At 45.6% G+C, this 19,419-nt stretch overlaps 1 protein-coding gene across 1 annotated transcript in view; it reads left to right on the forward strand.

Moving 5' to 3' along the window:
* The window catches only part of fam131ab (family with sequence similarity 131 member Ab), a gene marked incomplete at both ends in the record, with an annotated part of 45,226 nt that extends 26,112 nt beyond the window's left edge, over positions 1–19,114 (forward strand). The window contains 2 exons of the mRNA XM_084065009.1: positions 1,051–1,182; positions 18,450–19,114. Coding sequence (XP_083921135.1) covers positions 1,051–1,182; positions 18,450–19,114 — 797 coding nt within the window. The remainder of the gene's footprint in view (positions 1–1,050; positions 1,183–18,449) is intronic.
* Between the last annotated feature and the right edge of the window lie 305 nt (positions 19,115–19,419).

The following is a 19,419-nucleotide window of genomic DNA, read 5'->3' on the forward strand; positions in this document are numbered from 1 at the left end:
GACTGAGGCGATTCTTAAAAATGTTTTCTAAATCCTAAGAGTTTTTAAAAAAAAAAAAAAAATGTTTCAAAAAATGTTTCAAAAATAGCAGATCTACAAGCTCATAGCGCGGCACTCGGTGCCGCGCTATGAGCTTGTAGATCTGCTATTTTTGAATAGACAAAGAAATCTAAAGTGACGCAGATGCGTTTGGGTTAATAGCATCAAAATCAGTTTAACCACTTGAACCCTTTTTATACAATGGCTATTTTCAAGAAAAAAAAAAGTAAAACATTGAAAATCTATGAAAACTTTAGAATAATTTTGAAAAGAATCACACAGGGGGGATCTTTGTTAAAAAAATATTTTCAGATAGGGGTCCGTAGTCAAATACATATACATGTTTTGGGTCCTTGACATGAAAATGTTTAAGGGGTGATGGAGGGATGTGACAAACACTGCGGCCTCTGCGTTGTTTGGACTGGGTTTGAGATGAACCTGTGACTGACGTGCGTGGAGGAGTAAATGTTGACAGGCGTGGTTCTCTGCCTCCTAAAACCTGTGTGGGGTTGGGTGTGATGAGTCCACTATATAGGCTTTAATGATTCCCACTATTCATGCGGACAGCACTAAAAACGCTATGTAGAGGACTATAGTGAGTAGTGAGTGATTTGAGGCACAGCCAAAGAGACACAATGGCTGGGCGCCATGTAGTTGCTATGACAACCTTGTGTCTGTTTCTGCGTGGGTGTGTGTGTGTGTGTGTGTGTGTGTGTGTGTGTGTGTGTGTGTGCGTGTGCGTGTGCGTGTGCGTGTGCGTGCGCGTGCGCGTGCGCGTGCGCGTGCGCGTGCGCGCGCGTTTGTGTGTATGTGTGTCTGTGTGTCACTGTGTGTCACTGTGTGTCACTTTGTGTTATTTGAATCACGATGATGTATCGACCATTTGTTTTGTACATGATGTGCACAAATGATATGTAATATCTATGTGTGTGTGTGTGTGTGTGTGTGTGTGTGTGTGTGTGTGTGCGCGCGTGTTTGTGTGTGTGTGTGTGCGTGTGTGTGTGTGAGCAGGGGTAGCAGAGCAGTTTGCCATCGCGGAGGCCAAGCTGAGGGCCTGGTCCTCAGTTGACGGTGATGACTCCAACGATGACTCATACGATGAAGACTTCCTGCCTGCCAACGAGCCAGCCACACAGAGCACAGGTACACACACACACACACGCGCGCGCGTGCGCTCGCACGAGCACACACACACACACACACACACATGTAACACAGAAACACATGCACAAGTGTAATGTGTACAAACATGCACGCACATGTCCACACGCGAACACCATGCATATGTGCCCATACGGATGCAGGACTGTGCACACACATCTATGTATATATACAGGCAGACAGCAAGACACTGTGCTGAACATATGCCACACACACACACACACACACACACACACACACATACACACACACACACACGCACACACGCACACACGCACACACCAGTATTTTTTCCTTGCTCTTGAATACCCATCACATGACCCTCTCCAGTCTCTCTCTCTCTCTCTCTCTCTCTCTCTCTCTCTCTCTCTCTCTCTGTCTGTGTCTTTATTGTCCCAGTGCCCTAGTTTTCATCCTCTGCCGACATTTTTTTTGTTCACCAGTGCAATTTGATATCCCTCCTGCAAGTTTAATATAATTTCCTCTGCTGCAGACTGAGGTGGCAGCCATATGAGTGTGTGTGTGTGTGTGTGTGTGTGTGTGTGTGTGTGTGTGTGTGTGTGTGTGTGTGTGTGTGTGTGTGTGTGTGTGTGTGTGTGTGTGTGTGTGTGAGAGAGAGAGCGCTATAAATATACCTGCCGTCTCTCGCTCTCTCTCTCCCTCTGTGTGTATGTGTGTGTGTGTGTGTGTGTGTGTGTGTGTGTGTGTGTGTGTGTGTGTGTGTGTGTGTGTGTGTGTGTGTGTGCGTGTGTGTTGCTTTCCATCTTGATTACACTGAACCGCCAATAAGCTGCATTGCACCATGATCTACTGTAGGTTCAACTCAGTCACTTTGCATAGTAAAACTGTGGCTATACTTGCCATCTTTCAAAGGCCACAGAACATATCACACTAGCTGACTATTATGTGCGTCTGTCTCTATAGGTTACATAAATATGTATGCTTAGCCAAGCCTGTTTCACATGGATATAAATGAGTAAAATTGAATTTGATTGATACAAACATGTTAAACTGATTCTGATTATTCATAATATAAACTCGTAAAGCTGATTCTGGTTATTCATGTAATCGAGTAAACCTTGATTCTATAAAACGAATAGACGTCTTCCATTTTTCTCCTCAGTGGGGTTGAACAATCAATCTCAAATAGCACATGAGCATTGACCACTGGCATATGCATAGTGAGGGACCTGATTGTTCACTTTTCACGAATTGAAGCTGTTTAATAGCATTGTTTTCCACGGGGTATGGGGTCAGGGGATCTTAGTATAATCTCACATTCTATTCCAATTCACTTTTTAAACAATTATTTTACTGATTTTCCTTTCAGACCCCAAATTATATATTGCTCAATTTTTCAAATATTCACTTCCAATTTGAAGCTCAGATTATACTAAGATCCCCCGGGCCTGTGAAGGTATCTTAGTATAATCTGAGATTCAATTCGAATTCACTTCTCAAGTCTATCTTACTGATTTTCGTTTCAGAACCTAAATAAAACATTGCTTGTTTCTGTCTGCTTCTGTGATGTATGTCCTGTAATGTACTTTGTGTAATGTATTGTGTATGTCCTGCCTGTATCTTGAACGGTGACGTCATGGACACAAAGCAAATTTCGGTGAAAGCTGACAATAAAGTTGTATCGTATCGTATCGTATCGTATTGCTTCATTTTTTCAATTTTCTATCCCACCAAAAAATCAGGAAAATGCTCCATTTTTCTGATATTCTGCTTAGTATTTTGGCTTCTTTTGATTTGGGACTGACACTGAGAAAAGCTCAAAATAGTTGTTGTTTTTTTCAAATCTTTCATCCCAGAATACAAATCAAAGAATGTCTTTGCCATTTTTCCAATTTTCTAGCCTACCCAAAAAAATCAGGAAAATGTTTCGTTTAGGTAAAATTTATTTTACCGAAACGAAAGTTAAATCCGAAAAAATCACTAAGTGTGGAGGCCAAAATCGTCCCCCCAAAAACCTGTTAGGAGTACGTTTCAGGCAATTTAGAGTTGATTGGTAATTTTCGTTTTGGTAAAATGTATTCTACCGAAACGAAAGTTAAATCAGAAAAAATCACTAAGTGTGGAGGCCAAAATCGTCCCCCCAAAAACCTGTTAGGAGTACGTTTCAGGCAATTTAGAGTTGATTGGTAATTTTCGTTTCGGTAAAATTTATTTTACTGAAACGAAAGTTAATCACACTTAGTGATTTTTTAGAATTTAACTTTCGTTTCGGTAGTGACAAACTTTCGTTTCGGTAGTGACACAATGGTGAAAAAATAAATGTATTTGTCTTGTTTGCTGTTCAAGTCAAAGCACCAGGAAGGCTGTATTTCTTGGCCAACAGTTAGCTCAATGGGTTGAGACGCAGTATTCATGATCCAGTGGCCATGAGTTCAAATCCCACTGGTGTCTTTACTGTGATGCTCCCTTTTGCAGACTAACTTCTAGACAAACAAGTTAAAACCACCAGGACACCTGTAACTCTCAGCCAACAGCTTAGCTCAACCGGTAGAGCGTCTGTCCAATAACATGACTTGAGTGGGTTCGATTCCCACTCGAGTCAAGTGTCCCCGGTAACTTGGGGCAACGGATAAATTGACTGATATCCTTAGTGATGCTTCCCTTTGCAGACTAACTTCTAGAAAAACAAGTTAAAACCACCAGGAAACCTGTAACTCTCAGCCAACAGCTTAGCTCAACTGGAAGAGCGTCTGTCCAATAACATGACTTGACCTGACTTGAGTGGGTTCGATTCCCACTCGAGTCAAGTGTCCCCGGTAACTTGGGGCAACGGATAAATTGACTGATATCCTTAGTGATGCTTCCCTTTGCAGACTAACTTCTAGAAAAACAAGTTAAAACCACCAGGAAACCTGTAACTCTCAGCCAACAGCATAGCTCAACTGGTAGAGCGTCTGTCCAATAACATGACTTGACTTGACTTGAGTGGGTTCGATTCCCACTCGAGTCAAGTGTCCCCGGTAACTTGGGGTAACGGATAAATTGACTGATATCCGTAGAATAACTTGTAGGAGTGTGCTGGTTCAAATCCAGTTCAACACAGGACCGAGCGGTCCTGGGTTCGATTCCCACTAACGTCAAGTCCCCGGTAAATTGGGGCGGCGCATAAATTGACTGATATCCGTAGAATAACTTGTAGGAGTGTCCTGGTTCAAATCCAGTCACCAACTTAGTAACTGAAACCGAATCTGGCCAATTCGGTCTCAGTTACTGAGATAGATAGAGGGTGTGTAGAGTAGGCGGAGTAGAGTAGTGGGCAGAGTAGAGTAGGGGTAGAGTAAAGTGGGAATATAGTCGGGGAGTAGTGGGAGGACTAGGGGGAGGAGTAGGAATAGGGCACAGAGTAGGGGGAGATGTAGTGGGAGATGTAGGAGTAGGGCCCAGAGTAGGGGGAGATGTAGTGGGAGATGTAGGAGTAGGGCCCAGAGTAGGGGGAGATGTAGGAGTAGGGCCCAGAGTAGGGGGAGGAGTAGGGCCCAGAGTAGGGGGAGGAGTAGGGCCCAGAGTAGGGCGAGGAGTAGGGCCCGGAGTAGGACGAGGAGTAGGACGAGGAGTAGGGCGAGGAGTAGGGCCCAGAGTAGGGCGAGGAGTAGGACGAGGAGTAGGGGGCCGGAGTAGGGCCCAGAGGAGTAGAGGCCAGAGTAGGGCTCCACACACGCGATATTACAAATGTTTAATAAAATTTCACCTCCATACAGAAACCATAACCCTCTCCTGGCCCTCTACTCCTCCCCCTACTCTAGGCCCTACTCTGGCCTCTACTCCTACTCTTCTGGGCCCTACTCCGGCGTCCTACTCCAGGCCCTACTCCTCGCCCTACTCTGGGCCCTACTCCTCGCCCTACTCCGGGCCCTACTCCTCGCCCTACTCTGGGCCCTACTCCTCCCCCTACTCTGGGCCCTACTCCTCCCCCTACTCTGGGCCCTACTCCTACATCTCCCCCTACTCTGTGCCCTATTCCTACTCCTCCCCCTTGTCCTCCCACTACTCCCCGACTATATTCCCTCTTTACTCTACCCCTACTCTACTCTGCCCACTACTCTACTCCGCCTACTCTACACACCCTCTATCTATCTCAGTAACTGAGACCGAATTGGCCAGATTCGGTTTCAGTTACTAAGGTGGTGACTGGATTTGAACCAGGACACTCCTACAAGTTATTCTACGGATATCAGTCAATTTATGCGTTGCCCCAAGTTACCGGGGACACTTGACTCGAGTGGGAATCGAACCCACTCGAGTCAAGTCAAGTCAAGTCATGTTATTGGACAGACGCTCTACCAGTTGAGCTATGCTGTTGGCTGAGAGTTACAGGTTTCCTGGTGGTTTTAACTTGTTTTTCTAGAAGTTAGTCTGCAAAGGGAAGCATCACTAAGGATATCAGTCAATTTATCCGTTGCCCCAAGTTACCGGGGACACTTGACTCGAGTGAAAATCGAACCCACTCAAGTCAAGTCAAGTCATGTTATTGGACAGACGCTCTACCAGTTGAGCTACGCTGTTGGCTGAGAGTTACAGGTTTCCTGGTGGTTTTAACTTGTTTTTCTAGAAGTTTGTCTGCAATGGGAAGCATCACTAAGGATATCAGTCAATTTATCCATTGCCCCAAGTTACCGGGGACACTTGACTCGAGTGGGAATCGAACCCACTCAAGTCAAGTCAAGTCATGTTATTGGACAGACGCTCTACCAGTTGAGCTATGCTGTTGGCTGAGAGTTACAGGTTTCCTGGTGGTTTTAACTTGTTTTTCTAGAAGTTAGTCTGCAAAGGGAAGCATCACTAAGGATATCAGTCAATTTATCCGTTGCCCCAAGTTACCGGGACACTTGACTCGAGTGGGAATCGAACCCACTCAAGTCAAGTCAAGTCATGTTATTGGACAGACGCTCTACCAGTTGAGCTATGCTGTTGGCTGAGAGTTACAGGTTTCCTGGTGGTTTTAACTTGTTTTTCTAGAAGTTAGTCTGCAAAGGGAAGCATCACTACGGATATCAGTCAATTTATCCGTTGCCCCAAGTTACCGGGGACACTTGACTCGAGTGGGAATCGAACCCACTCAAGTCATGTTATTGGACAGACGCTCTACCAGTTGAGCTAAGATGTTGGCTGAGAGTTACAAGGTTTCCTGGTGGTTTTAACTTGTCTTTGTAGAAGTTAGTCTGCAAAGGGAAGCATCACTAAGGATATCAGTCAATTTATCCGTTGCCCCAAGTTACCGGGGACACTTGACTCGAGTGGGAATCGAACCCACTCAAGTCAAGTCATGTTATTGGACAGACGCTCTACCAGTTGAGCTAAGCTGTTGGCTGAGAGTTACAGGTTTCCTGGTGGTTTTAACTTGTTTTTTCTAGAAGTTAGTCTGCAAAGGGAAGAATCACAGTAAAGACACCAGTGGGATTTGAACTCATGGCCTCTGGATCATGAATACTACGTCTCAACCCATTGAGCTAACTGTTGGCCAAGAAATACAGCCTTCTTGGTGCTTTGACTTGAACAACAAACAAGACAAATACATTTATTTTTTCACCATTGTGTCACTACCGAAACGAAAGTTTGTCACTACCGAAACGAAAGTTAAATCCGAAAAAATCCCTATTTTTGCCTCCACACTTAGTTTTTTTTCGGATTTAACTTTCGTTTTGGTAAAATAAATTTTACCGAAACAAAAATTACCAATCAACTCTAAATTGCCTGAAACGTACTCCTAACAGGTTTTTGGGGGGACGATTTTGGCCTCCACACTTAGTGATTTTTTCGCACGAAACGAAAATCACCAATCAACTCTAAATTGCCTGAAACGTACTCCTAACAGGTTTTTGGGGGGACGATTTTGGCCTCCACACTTAATGATTTTTTCGCATTTAACTTTCGTTTCGGTAAAATAGATTTTACCGAAACGAAAATTACCAATCAACTCTAAATTGCCTGAAACGTACTCCTAACAGGTTTTTTGGGGGACGATTTTGGCCTCCACACTTAGTGATTTTTTCGGATTTAACTTTCGTTTCGGTAAAATAAATTTACCAATCAACTCTAAATTGCCTGAAACGTACTCCTAACAGGTTTTTGGGGGGACGATTTTGGCCTCCACACTTAGTGATTTTTTCGGATTTAACTTTCGTTTCGGTAAAATAAATTTTACCTAAACGAAACATTTTCCTGATTTTTTTGGGTAGGCTAGAAAATTGGAAAAATGGCAAAGACATTCTTTGATTTTTATTCTGGGATGAAAGATTTGAAAAAAAAAAATATTTTGAGCTTTTCTCAGTGTCAGTCCCAAATCAAAAGAAGCCAAAATACTAAGCAGAATATCAGAAAAATGGAGCATTTTCCTGATTTTTTGGTGGGATAGAAAATTGAAAAAATGAAGCAATACGATACGATACGATACAACTTTATTGTCAGCTTTCACCGAAATTTGCTTTGTGTCCATGACGTCACCGTTCAAGATACAGGCAGGATATACATACACAATACATTACACAAAGTACATTACAGGACATACATCACAGAAGCAGACAGAAACAAGCAATGTTTTATTTAGGTTCTGAAACGAAAATCAGTAAGATAGACTTGAGAAGTGAATTCGAATTGAATCTCAGATTATACTAAGATACCTTCACAGGCCCGGGGGATTTTAGTATAATCTGAGCTTCAAATTGGAAGTGAATATTTGAAAAATTGAGCAATATCTAATTTGGGGTCTGAAAGGAAAATCAGTAAAATAATTGTTTAAAAAGTGAATTGGAATAGAATGTGAGATTATTCTAAGATCCCCTGACCGTATGGGATCTATAGTAAGATCATCCGTCCCATAGTAACCCATTTAGACCTGGCACGTTTTGAACTTGTAGATCTGTTACTTTTGTATTTGAATCCTGAAAACCTTTTCAGGATGAAAAATTCAGGTTCAAAACTTAAACGTAAAATTTGACGTTTTTCAGAAAAAGTAGGTTTTAGAAGGCGTTTTTAGAAGCAGCCTCAGGTCTAAATGGGTTTTAAACAAGCTTAACTTTGGCCGACATTTTCATTAGAACCCTTGAATGGACGATAACTATTACACTTTCTTTTTTAAGAACAGTTGTAAATCTGTTACAAATATTTATTTATCCATCCATATATGTGAAAACCTGCATAAATGAAGCCTTTGTCTTTATCTTCCCTGGTGCATTGAGAGAAAAAACAGCGCCCACTCTTGTTCTGTACGTGAACCTGATTCCGCTGCTGTTGTCTTTTGTTCAGACTTTAGTACTTTTCTTTGTTTACATTCTCCTCCTGTTCCGATGGCATCCTGAAACACTGTTTGACGTTTCATCTGTCTGACTCCTAATACAATATATTCTGTGGTACACCAACACAGTACACACTAGCTTTTCATCTCTGCTTTCAGAGAATTAAAGATGTCTGTTGTGTTTTTGTGTTTCACGGTACCTCTCGCATCCTTCTTTTGATGCTTACATGCTCAAAAGGAAACACAAGAGTTATACATTTTGGAAAAATACATTTTAAACCAAAAAAAACGTGTGTGCGGGCATCAGTCATCAGTCTGTCTGTCAGTCCGTCTGTCCGTCCGTCCGTCCGTATGCCCAAATCATGAATCTGTCATAGATTGATTGGCCAAGTACTCTGATAACCCTTGTTTACTGCACTAGTTTGTTCAATTAGAAAGGCGCAGCTTAATACTAATATCAATACTACTTCTACAACTACTCATATACATGTAATATCTCTGCTGTCCGGCAGAAACCAGCCAACTCCAAAATGTTCACTTTTCAGGAAATGACAAAAACAAAACAAAAAGTGGAGTATGGAGGTTTTGTTTATCATTGATAAGAACAGCTGAATGGACCTCCAAGCTCACAATGAGGTTGGAGGTCAAAAGGGGGTGGAGCCTGGAGTCAGCAAACCCAGCTAGCTCCACCCCCTTTGGTGGACTTAGCTGGTTTAGCAGAACATTTGAGGATCCAATGGAGTTAGCTGGTTTTGTCAGAAGCGCTTTTTAATACCTTTCATTGGCTCAATATTTTTTTAATCAACACACAGACGTAAAGGGTGTTTTTTGGAAAATGAAAAAATGGAAAAACGCTATCTTAAAAGTAAATTCGGTGCCTCAAAAACAAAGTTTGAGAGCGTTTTAAAACCAAAAGTAAAAAGTTCGCACGGACGCGCACATGCGTGCGTTAATTTATGCCCCGGACAAACATAAACAGTAGGGAAAATACGGATTTCAGAAAGAGGACTGTGTTTCAATGCAGGAAAACGCCCCAGCATCATTATATAGTGGCTGATAGAGGGGGGAAAATGCAATATATATATATATATACATTTTTTTTATTTAGGCTTAATGTTGCCTAGAATCTAGGGGTGTGCCGATACACTAATTTCACGAAACGATACGATACGATATTTGGCTCACAACTTCGATACGATTTCGATACGATACGATACGCACTTTTTTTATTATGAAAATATATGGAGGAGAAAAAAAGAAAATGCAAACAAATAATTCTGTTTTTGTATTATTCAGACATGCAAACTTGTAGCTTTTCAGCTACAATAGCCGTTTTGAATCCAAATAGTATGACACCTGACCCGAAAAAAAAACATGTTGTCACTCTTTTCACTTCGGGGCCGTTTGCATGCCTGATTATTATGATTTCAAAAACAATATTTTTTTTTTCCAAAACGATACATATCGTCGCGAAAACGTATCGCGATATATCGCGGGACGATATATCGGCACACCCCTACTAGAATCCCTTTAAGAGCTGCTATTTTTTGCCTATTCTCACCAAATGTTCACCCGTTACATGCCCAGAAGGGAGCGTACTCAAGTTCCCTCAACCCTATGTTCCCTCAGCCCTATGTTCCCTCAGCCCTATGTTCCCTCATCCGTATGTTCCCTCAGCCCTATGTTCCCTCATCCCAAATTAGACCCTATGTTCCCTCAGCCCTATGTTCCCTCATCCCAAAATAGACCCTATGTTCCCTCAACCCTATGTTCCCTCAGCCCTATGTTCCTTCAGCCTTATGTTCCATCAGCCCATGTAATATTCTAATGTTTTGTCTTGTCTGTCTGTCTGTCAGTATCATGTCAGTATCATGTCAGTATCATGGTCAGTATCATGTCAGTATCATGTCAGTATCATGGTCAGTATCATGTCAGTATCATGTCAGTATCATGGTCAGTATCATGTCAGTATCATGTCAGTATCATGGTCAGTATCATGGTCAGTATCATGTCAGTATCATGGTCAGTATTATGTCAGTATCATGTCAGTATCATGGTCAGTATCATGTCAGTATCATGTCAGTATCATGGTCAGTATCATGGTCAGTATCATGTCAGTATCATGGTCAGTATTATGTCAGTATTATGTCAGTATCATGGTCAGTATCATGGTGGTCAGTATCATGTCAGAATTATGTCAATATCAGGAGTGGTTATTTGCTTCAGTCATCAAAACGATTTCTATAAGTTTAGGGTTGTAATGGATAAAATAAAATCATTTACCCATAATTTTCCTATGACTGATAAAAGTATTAAACTCCCTTTTTAATACAGTATCTACTGTGTTAAAAAGTTTCTGGGGGAGGACCTCCAGCCATATATGTCCAACCCGTATTCATTTGACTGTGTAATGTTCATGTCTGTATATCAGAACTTTGTTTGTACTCATTTAAATCCCCCTCTATTTTTTTTTATTTTTATAATAAGCTAAGTTTTCCATAGCTTATTATACCTTTAAACTCAGTTTTTTGTAATGTAGTTGTTTTGGATATCTACAAAAGCTCGATATTAGTATAGACATGTATCATTATTATTATTAATATTTTACTTTATTAGCTGTGATAAAAGTTCAATAGTTCACTGCAATGATCAGTAATTCTTTGCAGCTGTTGTTATAGGTACCTATAGGTTTCAAAGCTGTTTGAATTTGAATTGATGAGAAATTATCAATATAATTTAACATCAGTCAGTTTCACAGCTGTCTGAATTTGAATTGATGAGAGAAACTATACATATAGTTTAATGTGTCTTAGCTGACCAGGTCAAAGCAATTAAGTTTGACCAATCATGTTGCCCAAGCATCATGGTCAGCATCATGGTCAGTATCATGGTCAGCATCATGGTCAGTCATGGTCATCATGGTCAAGTTTTCCTTGTGACATAATGTACATGTATACGTACCCCCAGAACATGCTTTCAACACGTACAATTTAAGGTTACGTGGCGCGGCTCCGACGCCCCGCGGGTCCGAAAGCCGAAATCCGGGTTCAAAAAGGGTGGAAAAAGAGCAGATCCACAAGCCTGGATAGGCCTGTGGTGGCCGCGGGGCGCAATACCGGCCGTGTCCACAAGGCGGCGCCCTCCCCAGTCCATGGTCCCCGGTAGTGATGAGCGGGTCGACCCGTAACCCGCGGGACCCGCGGGTCAACCCGCGGCGCGGGTGGGTCGAGTCAGAATTTCAGAGGCAATTATGCGGGCTGTGGGTCAGCGGGTCAGCCGCTCTCACACGCAAAAAAAAATAAAATGATCACATGCTCTTGTTTTGTCTTTATTCCTAATAAGAATAAGAATAATAACAATAAAACAGTTTGAATACACTTGGGGATTATTTTCTAACCATGATTTTACAGAATTAAAAAAACATCGCGGGTCGCGGGGCGGGTTGAGCCATAGATTTATATATGGGTTCGCGGGGCAGGTTGAGGCGGGTTGGGTTCCGTCGCGGGGCGGGGCGGGGCGGGTCATGAAAAAACCCGACCCGCTCATCACTAGTCCCCGGCCCACCTCCGCGCCCAGGGACGGTGGCTCCCGGAGCGGGTAGAGCAACCGAGTGTGAACCCGGCAGTCTGCCGGGAGGCCCAGGGCTCCTGGCCTCTCCCCTGCTGGAAGGGGGAAGCCAGGGAGAAGGGCCGACTCGTGCCATAAGATAGCTAGGGATCATGCCCAGGAAGAGGCACCTTCCAGTTCCTGGGGTAGCGACGGGGCGGCGAAGACCCCCAAAATCATGGTTCTTTGAAAAAAATCGTTTTTTTTTCTAAGTGTCCGCATGGGCTCCAGAGGTCCCCGGGGACCCCCTGGAGGACCCCCGGCCTAAAATTCCAACTGTTTTCGGCTTGTCGATCTGCGCTTTTTCGGACTAAAACGGCCCGTACCTCCCGGTCCGTGGGTCGCTCGGGGCCGGCGGAGGGCTCGTTGGATCCAGGCCGGGGGTGCGCACGTGTCGGTACCCCCCCCCCCCCCCCCCCCGGGCCCCTGGGTGAATGCCCGGGCAAACGGTGGAAACCCGAAGAAAGCTCCGGAAGGCTCAGGAGCTTTAGGGCTCGCTGCCTCTCCCATGCGTGAAATTTCGCATTGGGGGGAAAGTGGCCACTTGTGCCATAGGGTAGCTAGAGACCATGGCCGGACATGGTGCACCATATTCGGGGGCGTCCCCGTGCCTCGCAGGGCCATGGATCCTGGAGGTTGCAGCCTGAAGTGTTGCTGTTGCAGCCTCAGGTCGCCCTGGCTCTCCCCTGGTGGAGAGGGGGAAGCTACGGACAAGGGCCGACTGGTGCCATAGGATAGCTAGGGCGACGGAGCCTCGCCCGACGTGAGGCTCCGTCTGTGGATCTCCGCGTCGTACCTCCCTGTCCCCTCCCCGTGGCCCAGGAGGCGTCCCGCTCGTCCCTGCCTCCCTCCTGTGAAAAAGTCTCCCGGTCGGGACGCCCACTCGCTCTAGAACGTACCTGTGGAGCTTGGCCGTGGGGAGCTTGGCCGCCGGGAGCTCCCGCCGCCCCTCTCACGGGGGGCCTTGGCAGTCTCCACGGACCGGCAACCCCACGGTGCGCGCCTCACCTGGGCGCGCTGTCTCTGTGGCGGAACAGGAGGCCTACCTGGTTGATCCTGCCAGTAGCATATGCTTGTCTTAAAGGGCGCTGCAGACTCGTCTGAGTTGGGCGTGCAGTCACTGCCAAGTGACCACGCCGGGACAGTAACTGATATGGGTGTAGACAACATAGGTGGCGCACGCAGGAGTTGAGTAAACCAAAGTTCCCGATTGTGGACCCACAAGGCAAGTTACCTTGATGGGGTTGGGGGCGGGGGAACTTGACATGAACCTGCGAGCAGCTACGTATCTATGTGGGTTGTGCCCGGCGCCGCGGTTGTCCCGCAACTCAGCAGTGGCTGCACCCGAGTTAATCGAACGAGATTCCCACTGTCCCTACCAGCTACCTAGCGAAACCATAGCCAAGAGAAATGAAATCAGCTCAGACCATAGAGGAAAGAAGACAATCTTCAGCGAGGAAACAAGACCCTGCTAATGGGCGTGATAACTATTTGCGGCACTACTTGTACCACCAGGTACCTGCGGTCTGTAGGCCGCGGGACCCCCCCCGACTTATCGCCCGCCGAGGGGTGCTTAATCGTGGGTACGCGGGACCGGCCGGTGAGCCGGGCCCGACGCGCTAAGTTCAGAATAGTCCCAGGGGCGACTATTCTGGTTTGTACCACCAGGTCCCCGCGGTGCTTGGGCCACGGTCTGTAACTTCACTTAACGCCCGCTGAGGGGTGCTTAAGAGTGGGTCCACGGGACCGCCTGGAGAGCCGGGTGTCCGTCGAGGCCTCCCCAGGGGTCCCCAGGGGTCCCTGGCTGTAGAGGCCTGACCCGACCGACAGACTGGTCGGGTTAAGCCTCCGGAGCCAGGGACCCCCGGGGGTCCCCGGTCCACCTCCGCGCCCAGGGACGGCTGTCGGACTGGTGGGCTTTCGGAGCAGCGGGCCGTCGGAGCTGCACCACGTAGCCACAATTTAATGTTGTGGTCACCATCATCATCGGTGTAAAGAAAACTTTATGAAGTCTTATAACTTATAACTTATTAATAATATATCTATATATAGTCTTATACCTTTGGGGGATGCCTTGGGGAGCCCGGGGGAACCCAACAGGTGACCCCAACAGCACATTATGGAAGGGCCATACGTGACGCTGAAGGAACATAGGGATGAGGGAAGATAGGGTCTAATTTGGGATGAGGGAACATAGGGCTGAGGGAACATAGGGTATGATTTGGGATGAGGGAACATAGGGCTGAGGGAACATAGGGTCTAATTTGGGATGAGGGAACATAGGCTCGAGGGAACATAGGGCTGAGGGAACATAGGGACTAATTTGGATAAAATAAATTTGTTAGGGATTGAGGGAACATAGGGCTGAGGGAACATAGGGCTGAGGGAACATAGGCATGACCCCGCCCAGAATAGGGACGCTATAGGGTTCATGGTGTCAAATTGATGAAGAGATTAAGATTTACGGTCACTCACGGTGTCAGTTCTGCAAACGGTTGGCACTTAAAGGGCAAGACCACTTTAGTAGAGGTTTGGGTTGTGTATATACCTTGCCATAATCTCTCAAGAACAGATTCTGCTCTGCGTTTGAATCTGTCGGGGGGGTTCGTCATATCGCGTACGCACTGGCCTACAAGTGGGCGTGCCTTCAGGTCAGGAAGCAGGCCGCGCTTTACCCAATCAAATGTAGTGGGCGGGATTTACGTGTGTACCGATCCTTCCCCAATAGGATCTTCAAATAGGAAAATCAACAGGAGGTTAACATTTTTATATAAAAAAAAACTCTTAGTACAGTATCATACAGTTTATTTAGTTGACCAGGAAAGCCCAGGGATCTATTCTTGGTCAGCTCCTTTTGTTCCTCTATACTAGCGACGTGCACAGAAACTAATTTCACTGACGATTAAACAATGATTTTGTAACCATCTAGTTGACTAGTATACATTTCAAAATAAGCATAATCTTCATGATGCATCGCCCTGTGTTACGTCCCAGTTGGTGATCTAGGGTGGAGGGACTAATAACATATACCCAAAATTACATAGCTGAGACGGACAGAGGTTGAATTGAACTGAAATCTTGTTTATTAGAAAACTAAAAGGTTAACAAAAATGAAATAAGCCAAGTAACAATACAGGGAAGGTCTGGTGGTGCCAAAGGAAAGAAAGCAATAAAACTCACTATCTAAATACTAAAATCTTACCTATTCAAAGAGACAAAAATATTACTTCCTACTCTAACAACAAACAAATTACAATGGGTGGCACTCACCTCTACACTAGTGTGAATAACAGAAGGTTACCTACGTGCGGAAATGTACAGGGTACCCCAGAACTAAACTACCCTTCCCTGAAATGTTGGCATGTTACAAAACTGAACTGGTTACGGGGAGAACAAACAATTGACTGGCGGCAGCATGGCAGGAGGAAAAGTCAAGATGGCTGCCACACAGGTGATTTATATAGGGTGAATGGCTGGAGGTGATTGGTGGACCAAATGAGTGAATGACCAACCGATGGTGAGAGGCGGAGTTGAATGCTGAAGGATGGGACCTGGGAATGAATGATAGACAAGAGAGCAAAGGCAGGGGGAAGAAAACAGCAAACACAGACACAAGTGTATGCCTGATGGCAGTACACGTAACACCTCCCTTCCTAAAGACACAAACAATACTATGTTTGTGACTAAAAGGCGCAAACTACAGATCGGTCACAGAAAAAACTAAATCAAGTCTCTTTAACAAAATGTCCACTCCCAAATGAACCACACAGCATGATCAAGAGACATACGAGTAGCCAGGGAGCTACCTAAAGTAGCATAAAAGGCCACATTTTAACAAGTAGTGTAGACACTACATAAAGAGTAGCAAGGGATGCTACATGGCAACGAGTAACAAGTGATGTTACATTTTAACAAGTAGTGAGCACACTACATAACGAGTAGCAAGGGATGCCACATGTAACGAGTAACAACTGATGTTACATTCTAAACTGGAGAGTCACTTCTCCGACTCAAGGAACAGAACCGAAACCCATTGGATGTTCCGGGCCTGGTTTTTGACTTGACTTTCTCTTAAGCAGTCTACAATCTGCTATAATATGCCCAACCTTATGACAGTAGAAACATTCCCGCTCCTCCTTTGTGGGCGACAAAACCCCTTTTGACCCTTCAGATTGAGGGAGATCATGTTCCAGTTGTACAGGTTGAGGTACGAAGGGCCCGGTTGCCTGATAGGACGTAAACATCTGCTTATGGGTTAGCACAAATTCATCAGCCAAAATGGCTGCTCGTGACAAGGATGACACTTTGCTTTCGTTTAAGTAAGTGACTATCTTCTCTGGTAGAGAGCTTTTAAACTCCTCCAACAACATCTGTTCACGGAGAGTTTCAAAGTCATTCACTTTTGTAGCGTGACACCACTTGTCAAATAGTACACCTTTCTCCCTTCCAAACTTTACAAATGACTGACTGACCTTTTTGTGGTTCCGAAACTTTTGTCTGTAAGCCTCAGGCACTAGCTCATAGACACGTAGAACAGTGGCCTTAACTTTGTCATACAGCGATGCATCTTTGAATGAAAGTGAAGAAACCACCTCTTGTGCTTTGCCACTTAGTTTACACTGAAGTAAAATTGGCCAGAGCTCTTTCGGCCATTTTAACGACAAGGCGATGCGCTCGAACATACTGAAGTATGAGTCCACCTCTGTCTCATGAAAAGGTGGAACCAAGGCAATGTTATTGGCAACATCAAAGGAGGGGGAGGCTGTTGACTGAGAGGAAGCAGAGGAAACCTGGGTAACCTTTAGCATCTCAACTTCAAGCTGCTTCAACTTAACTTCCTTCTCAGCATCAACTTCTAACCTCCTTACTCCTAACCTATGATCATACTCCAGCTTCTTAGCGCTTTCCTCAGCTTCCAGCTGGAGGCGGGCAATACGAGCTTCTGATGCCTTTTCAGTAGAACCACTTGACACTGGAGGCCACACATGAGCCACAGCCTCATCCTTGTCTCTACCTGGTGGTGGAGTTTGGTCAGGCAGAACATGTTCTGCAACAGCCTCTACCTGGTCTACAGGAGTAGGTTGAGGTACAGTCAATAAATCTAATTCAATAAGTTTGTCCAAAACTGAAATCCTAACCTCTTCCTTAAGTATTGGCTTTAGAATATGAATCTTAAAATGAGCTGCCAAAGCAAGCAAGTCATCTTTCAAAAACGTGTTGAACTCTTCAAAGGTTGGCTGATCAAGAAAAGCTTTTTTGTCAATCATGACTATGTAATAACACCTTTATAAACAAATTCACAATTCACAACATCCATCTGTCATTTGAGTCTCAATTATGGTCAATTGGGTATTAGATATTTGGATCACGAGGATCCCGGACGAGCCCCCAAATGTTACGTCCCAGTTGGTGATCTAGGGTGGAGGGACTAATAACATATACCCAAAATTACATAGCTGAGACGGACAGAGGTTGAATTGAACTGAAAGCTTGTTTATTAGAAAACTAAAAGGTTAACAAAAATGAAATAAGCCAAGTAACAATACAGGGAAGGTCTGGTGGTGCCAAAGGAAAGAAAGCAATAAAACTCACTATCTAAATACTAAAATCTTACCTATTCAAAGAGACAAAAATATTACTTCCTACTCTAACAACAAACAAATTACAATGGGTGGCACTCACCTCTACACTAGTGTGAATAACAGAAGGTTACCTACGTGCGGAAATGTACAGGGTACCCCAGAACTAAACTACCCTTCCCTGAAATGTTGGCATGTTACAAAACTGAACTGGTTACGGGGAGAACAAACAATTGACTGGCGGCAGCATGGCAGGAGGAAAAGTCAAGATGGCTGCCACACAGGTGATTTATATAGGGTGAATGGCTGGAGGTGATTGGTGGACCAAATGAGTGAATGACCAACCGATGGTGAGAGGCAGAGTTGAATGCTGAAGGATGGGACCTGGGAATGAATGATAGACAAGAGAGCAAAGGCAGGGGGAAGAAAACAGCAAACACAGACACAAGTGTATGCCTGATGGCAGTACACGTAACACCCTGTGACGTGTTTTGAGCTTGTGGATCTGCTTGTACTGTAGCTCTGCAAAGTATTAACCTACTGTAAGTATAAGACACCCTAAGACACAAATTGAAATCAGTTGTTGATTCAGCTAAAACCCTAAAATAAAAATAAATGTCTTTGTCATACTGAATCCAAACGGGGGAAACTATGGCTCACTTTGCTGATCGAACAGCTGCTGACGTGGCAGCCTGTTTTCTCTACCATTATTCTTTGCCTAAATAAAAAGCTGAGCGGGGGCTCACAGCCCGGCATGAAGTCATAAAGAACCACAATGGGCTGAGCTAACCCGCGTGTCTCCTCCTTTCCAGATGTGCCGTCCTACCCTCCCTACCTGAAGGAGCTGATCCATAGCCAGGTGTGCCAACATCTGGGCCTGCGACGGCCCTGCGTCGAGGGCGGAGGGGGGGGAGAGGGGGGAGGGGCGAGCGGAGAGCCCTCCCCGACGGCGGGCTCCCCGGACACCCTGTGCTCCAGCCTCTGCAGCCTGGACGAGTACCACCCGCTGCTGCGCGACCTGGGCGCCCACCACCGCCACAGCAACGCCGCCGAGCTGGCCGCCAAGATCCTGTCGGCCCTGCAGGGAGGGGAGGAGCTCCTGCTGGCCCGCCTCCAGCGGGCGGGGCAGGGCGTGGGGGTCGGGGGAGGGGAGTGCGGCTTCCACATTCTCGGCGGCGGAGTGGGCAGGGGGGTGGGCAGGCCCTGCGGCGGGCAGGACTCTCCCTGTTACTCCATGTCCTACTCCGAGACGTACCTGTCCCCGGGGGAGGACGACGACGACACGTCCTGCAAGGACTACGAGGGCACCGTGTGCCGGGGGGAGGCGGAGGGCGCCGCGCAGGACTACGGCCTCGGTAGGAGGGTGTCCGACGTGGCCTCCTCCGGCGTGGTCTCTCTGGACGAGGAGGACGTAGAGGAGGAAGAGGAGGGAGAAGAGGAGGAGAGGGAGAGAGCGAGAGAGCCTAGCCACCAGTGACTCCACTGCATCCGCATTCTGACCTCTCTCTCTCTCCCTCCCTCCCTCCCTCTCTCTTTCTCTCTCTCTCTCTCTCTCTCTCTCTCTCTCTTTCTCATGCTCTCATTTGGAGGACTTTTTTCCAATATTTATTTTCTTTTCTCCTTCACTTTGTCTGACAAGTTTGAACTTGTGCGCATGTTTATTTTTTATTTTTTTCCCCCTTCTGTTGAGTAATCTGACTGCAGTGTAAACCATCTGTCTTTGCCTTACTAGTGACATTTCAGATTTACTCTCCTCCACTCTGGACTGGTTCGCCCCAGGTT

Source organism: Gymnoscopelus microlampas (assembly GCF_963454915.1).
Source record: "Gymnoscopelus microlampas genome assembly, chromosome: 8".
In the NCBI taxonomy this organism is placed as follows: Eukaryota; Metazoa; Chordata; class Actinopteri; order Myctophiformes; family Myctophidae; genus Gymnoscopelus; species Gymnoscopelus microlampas.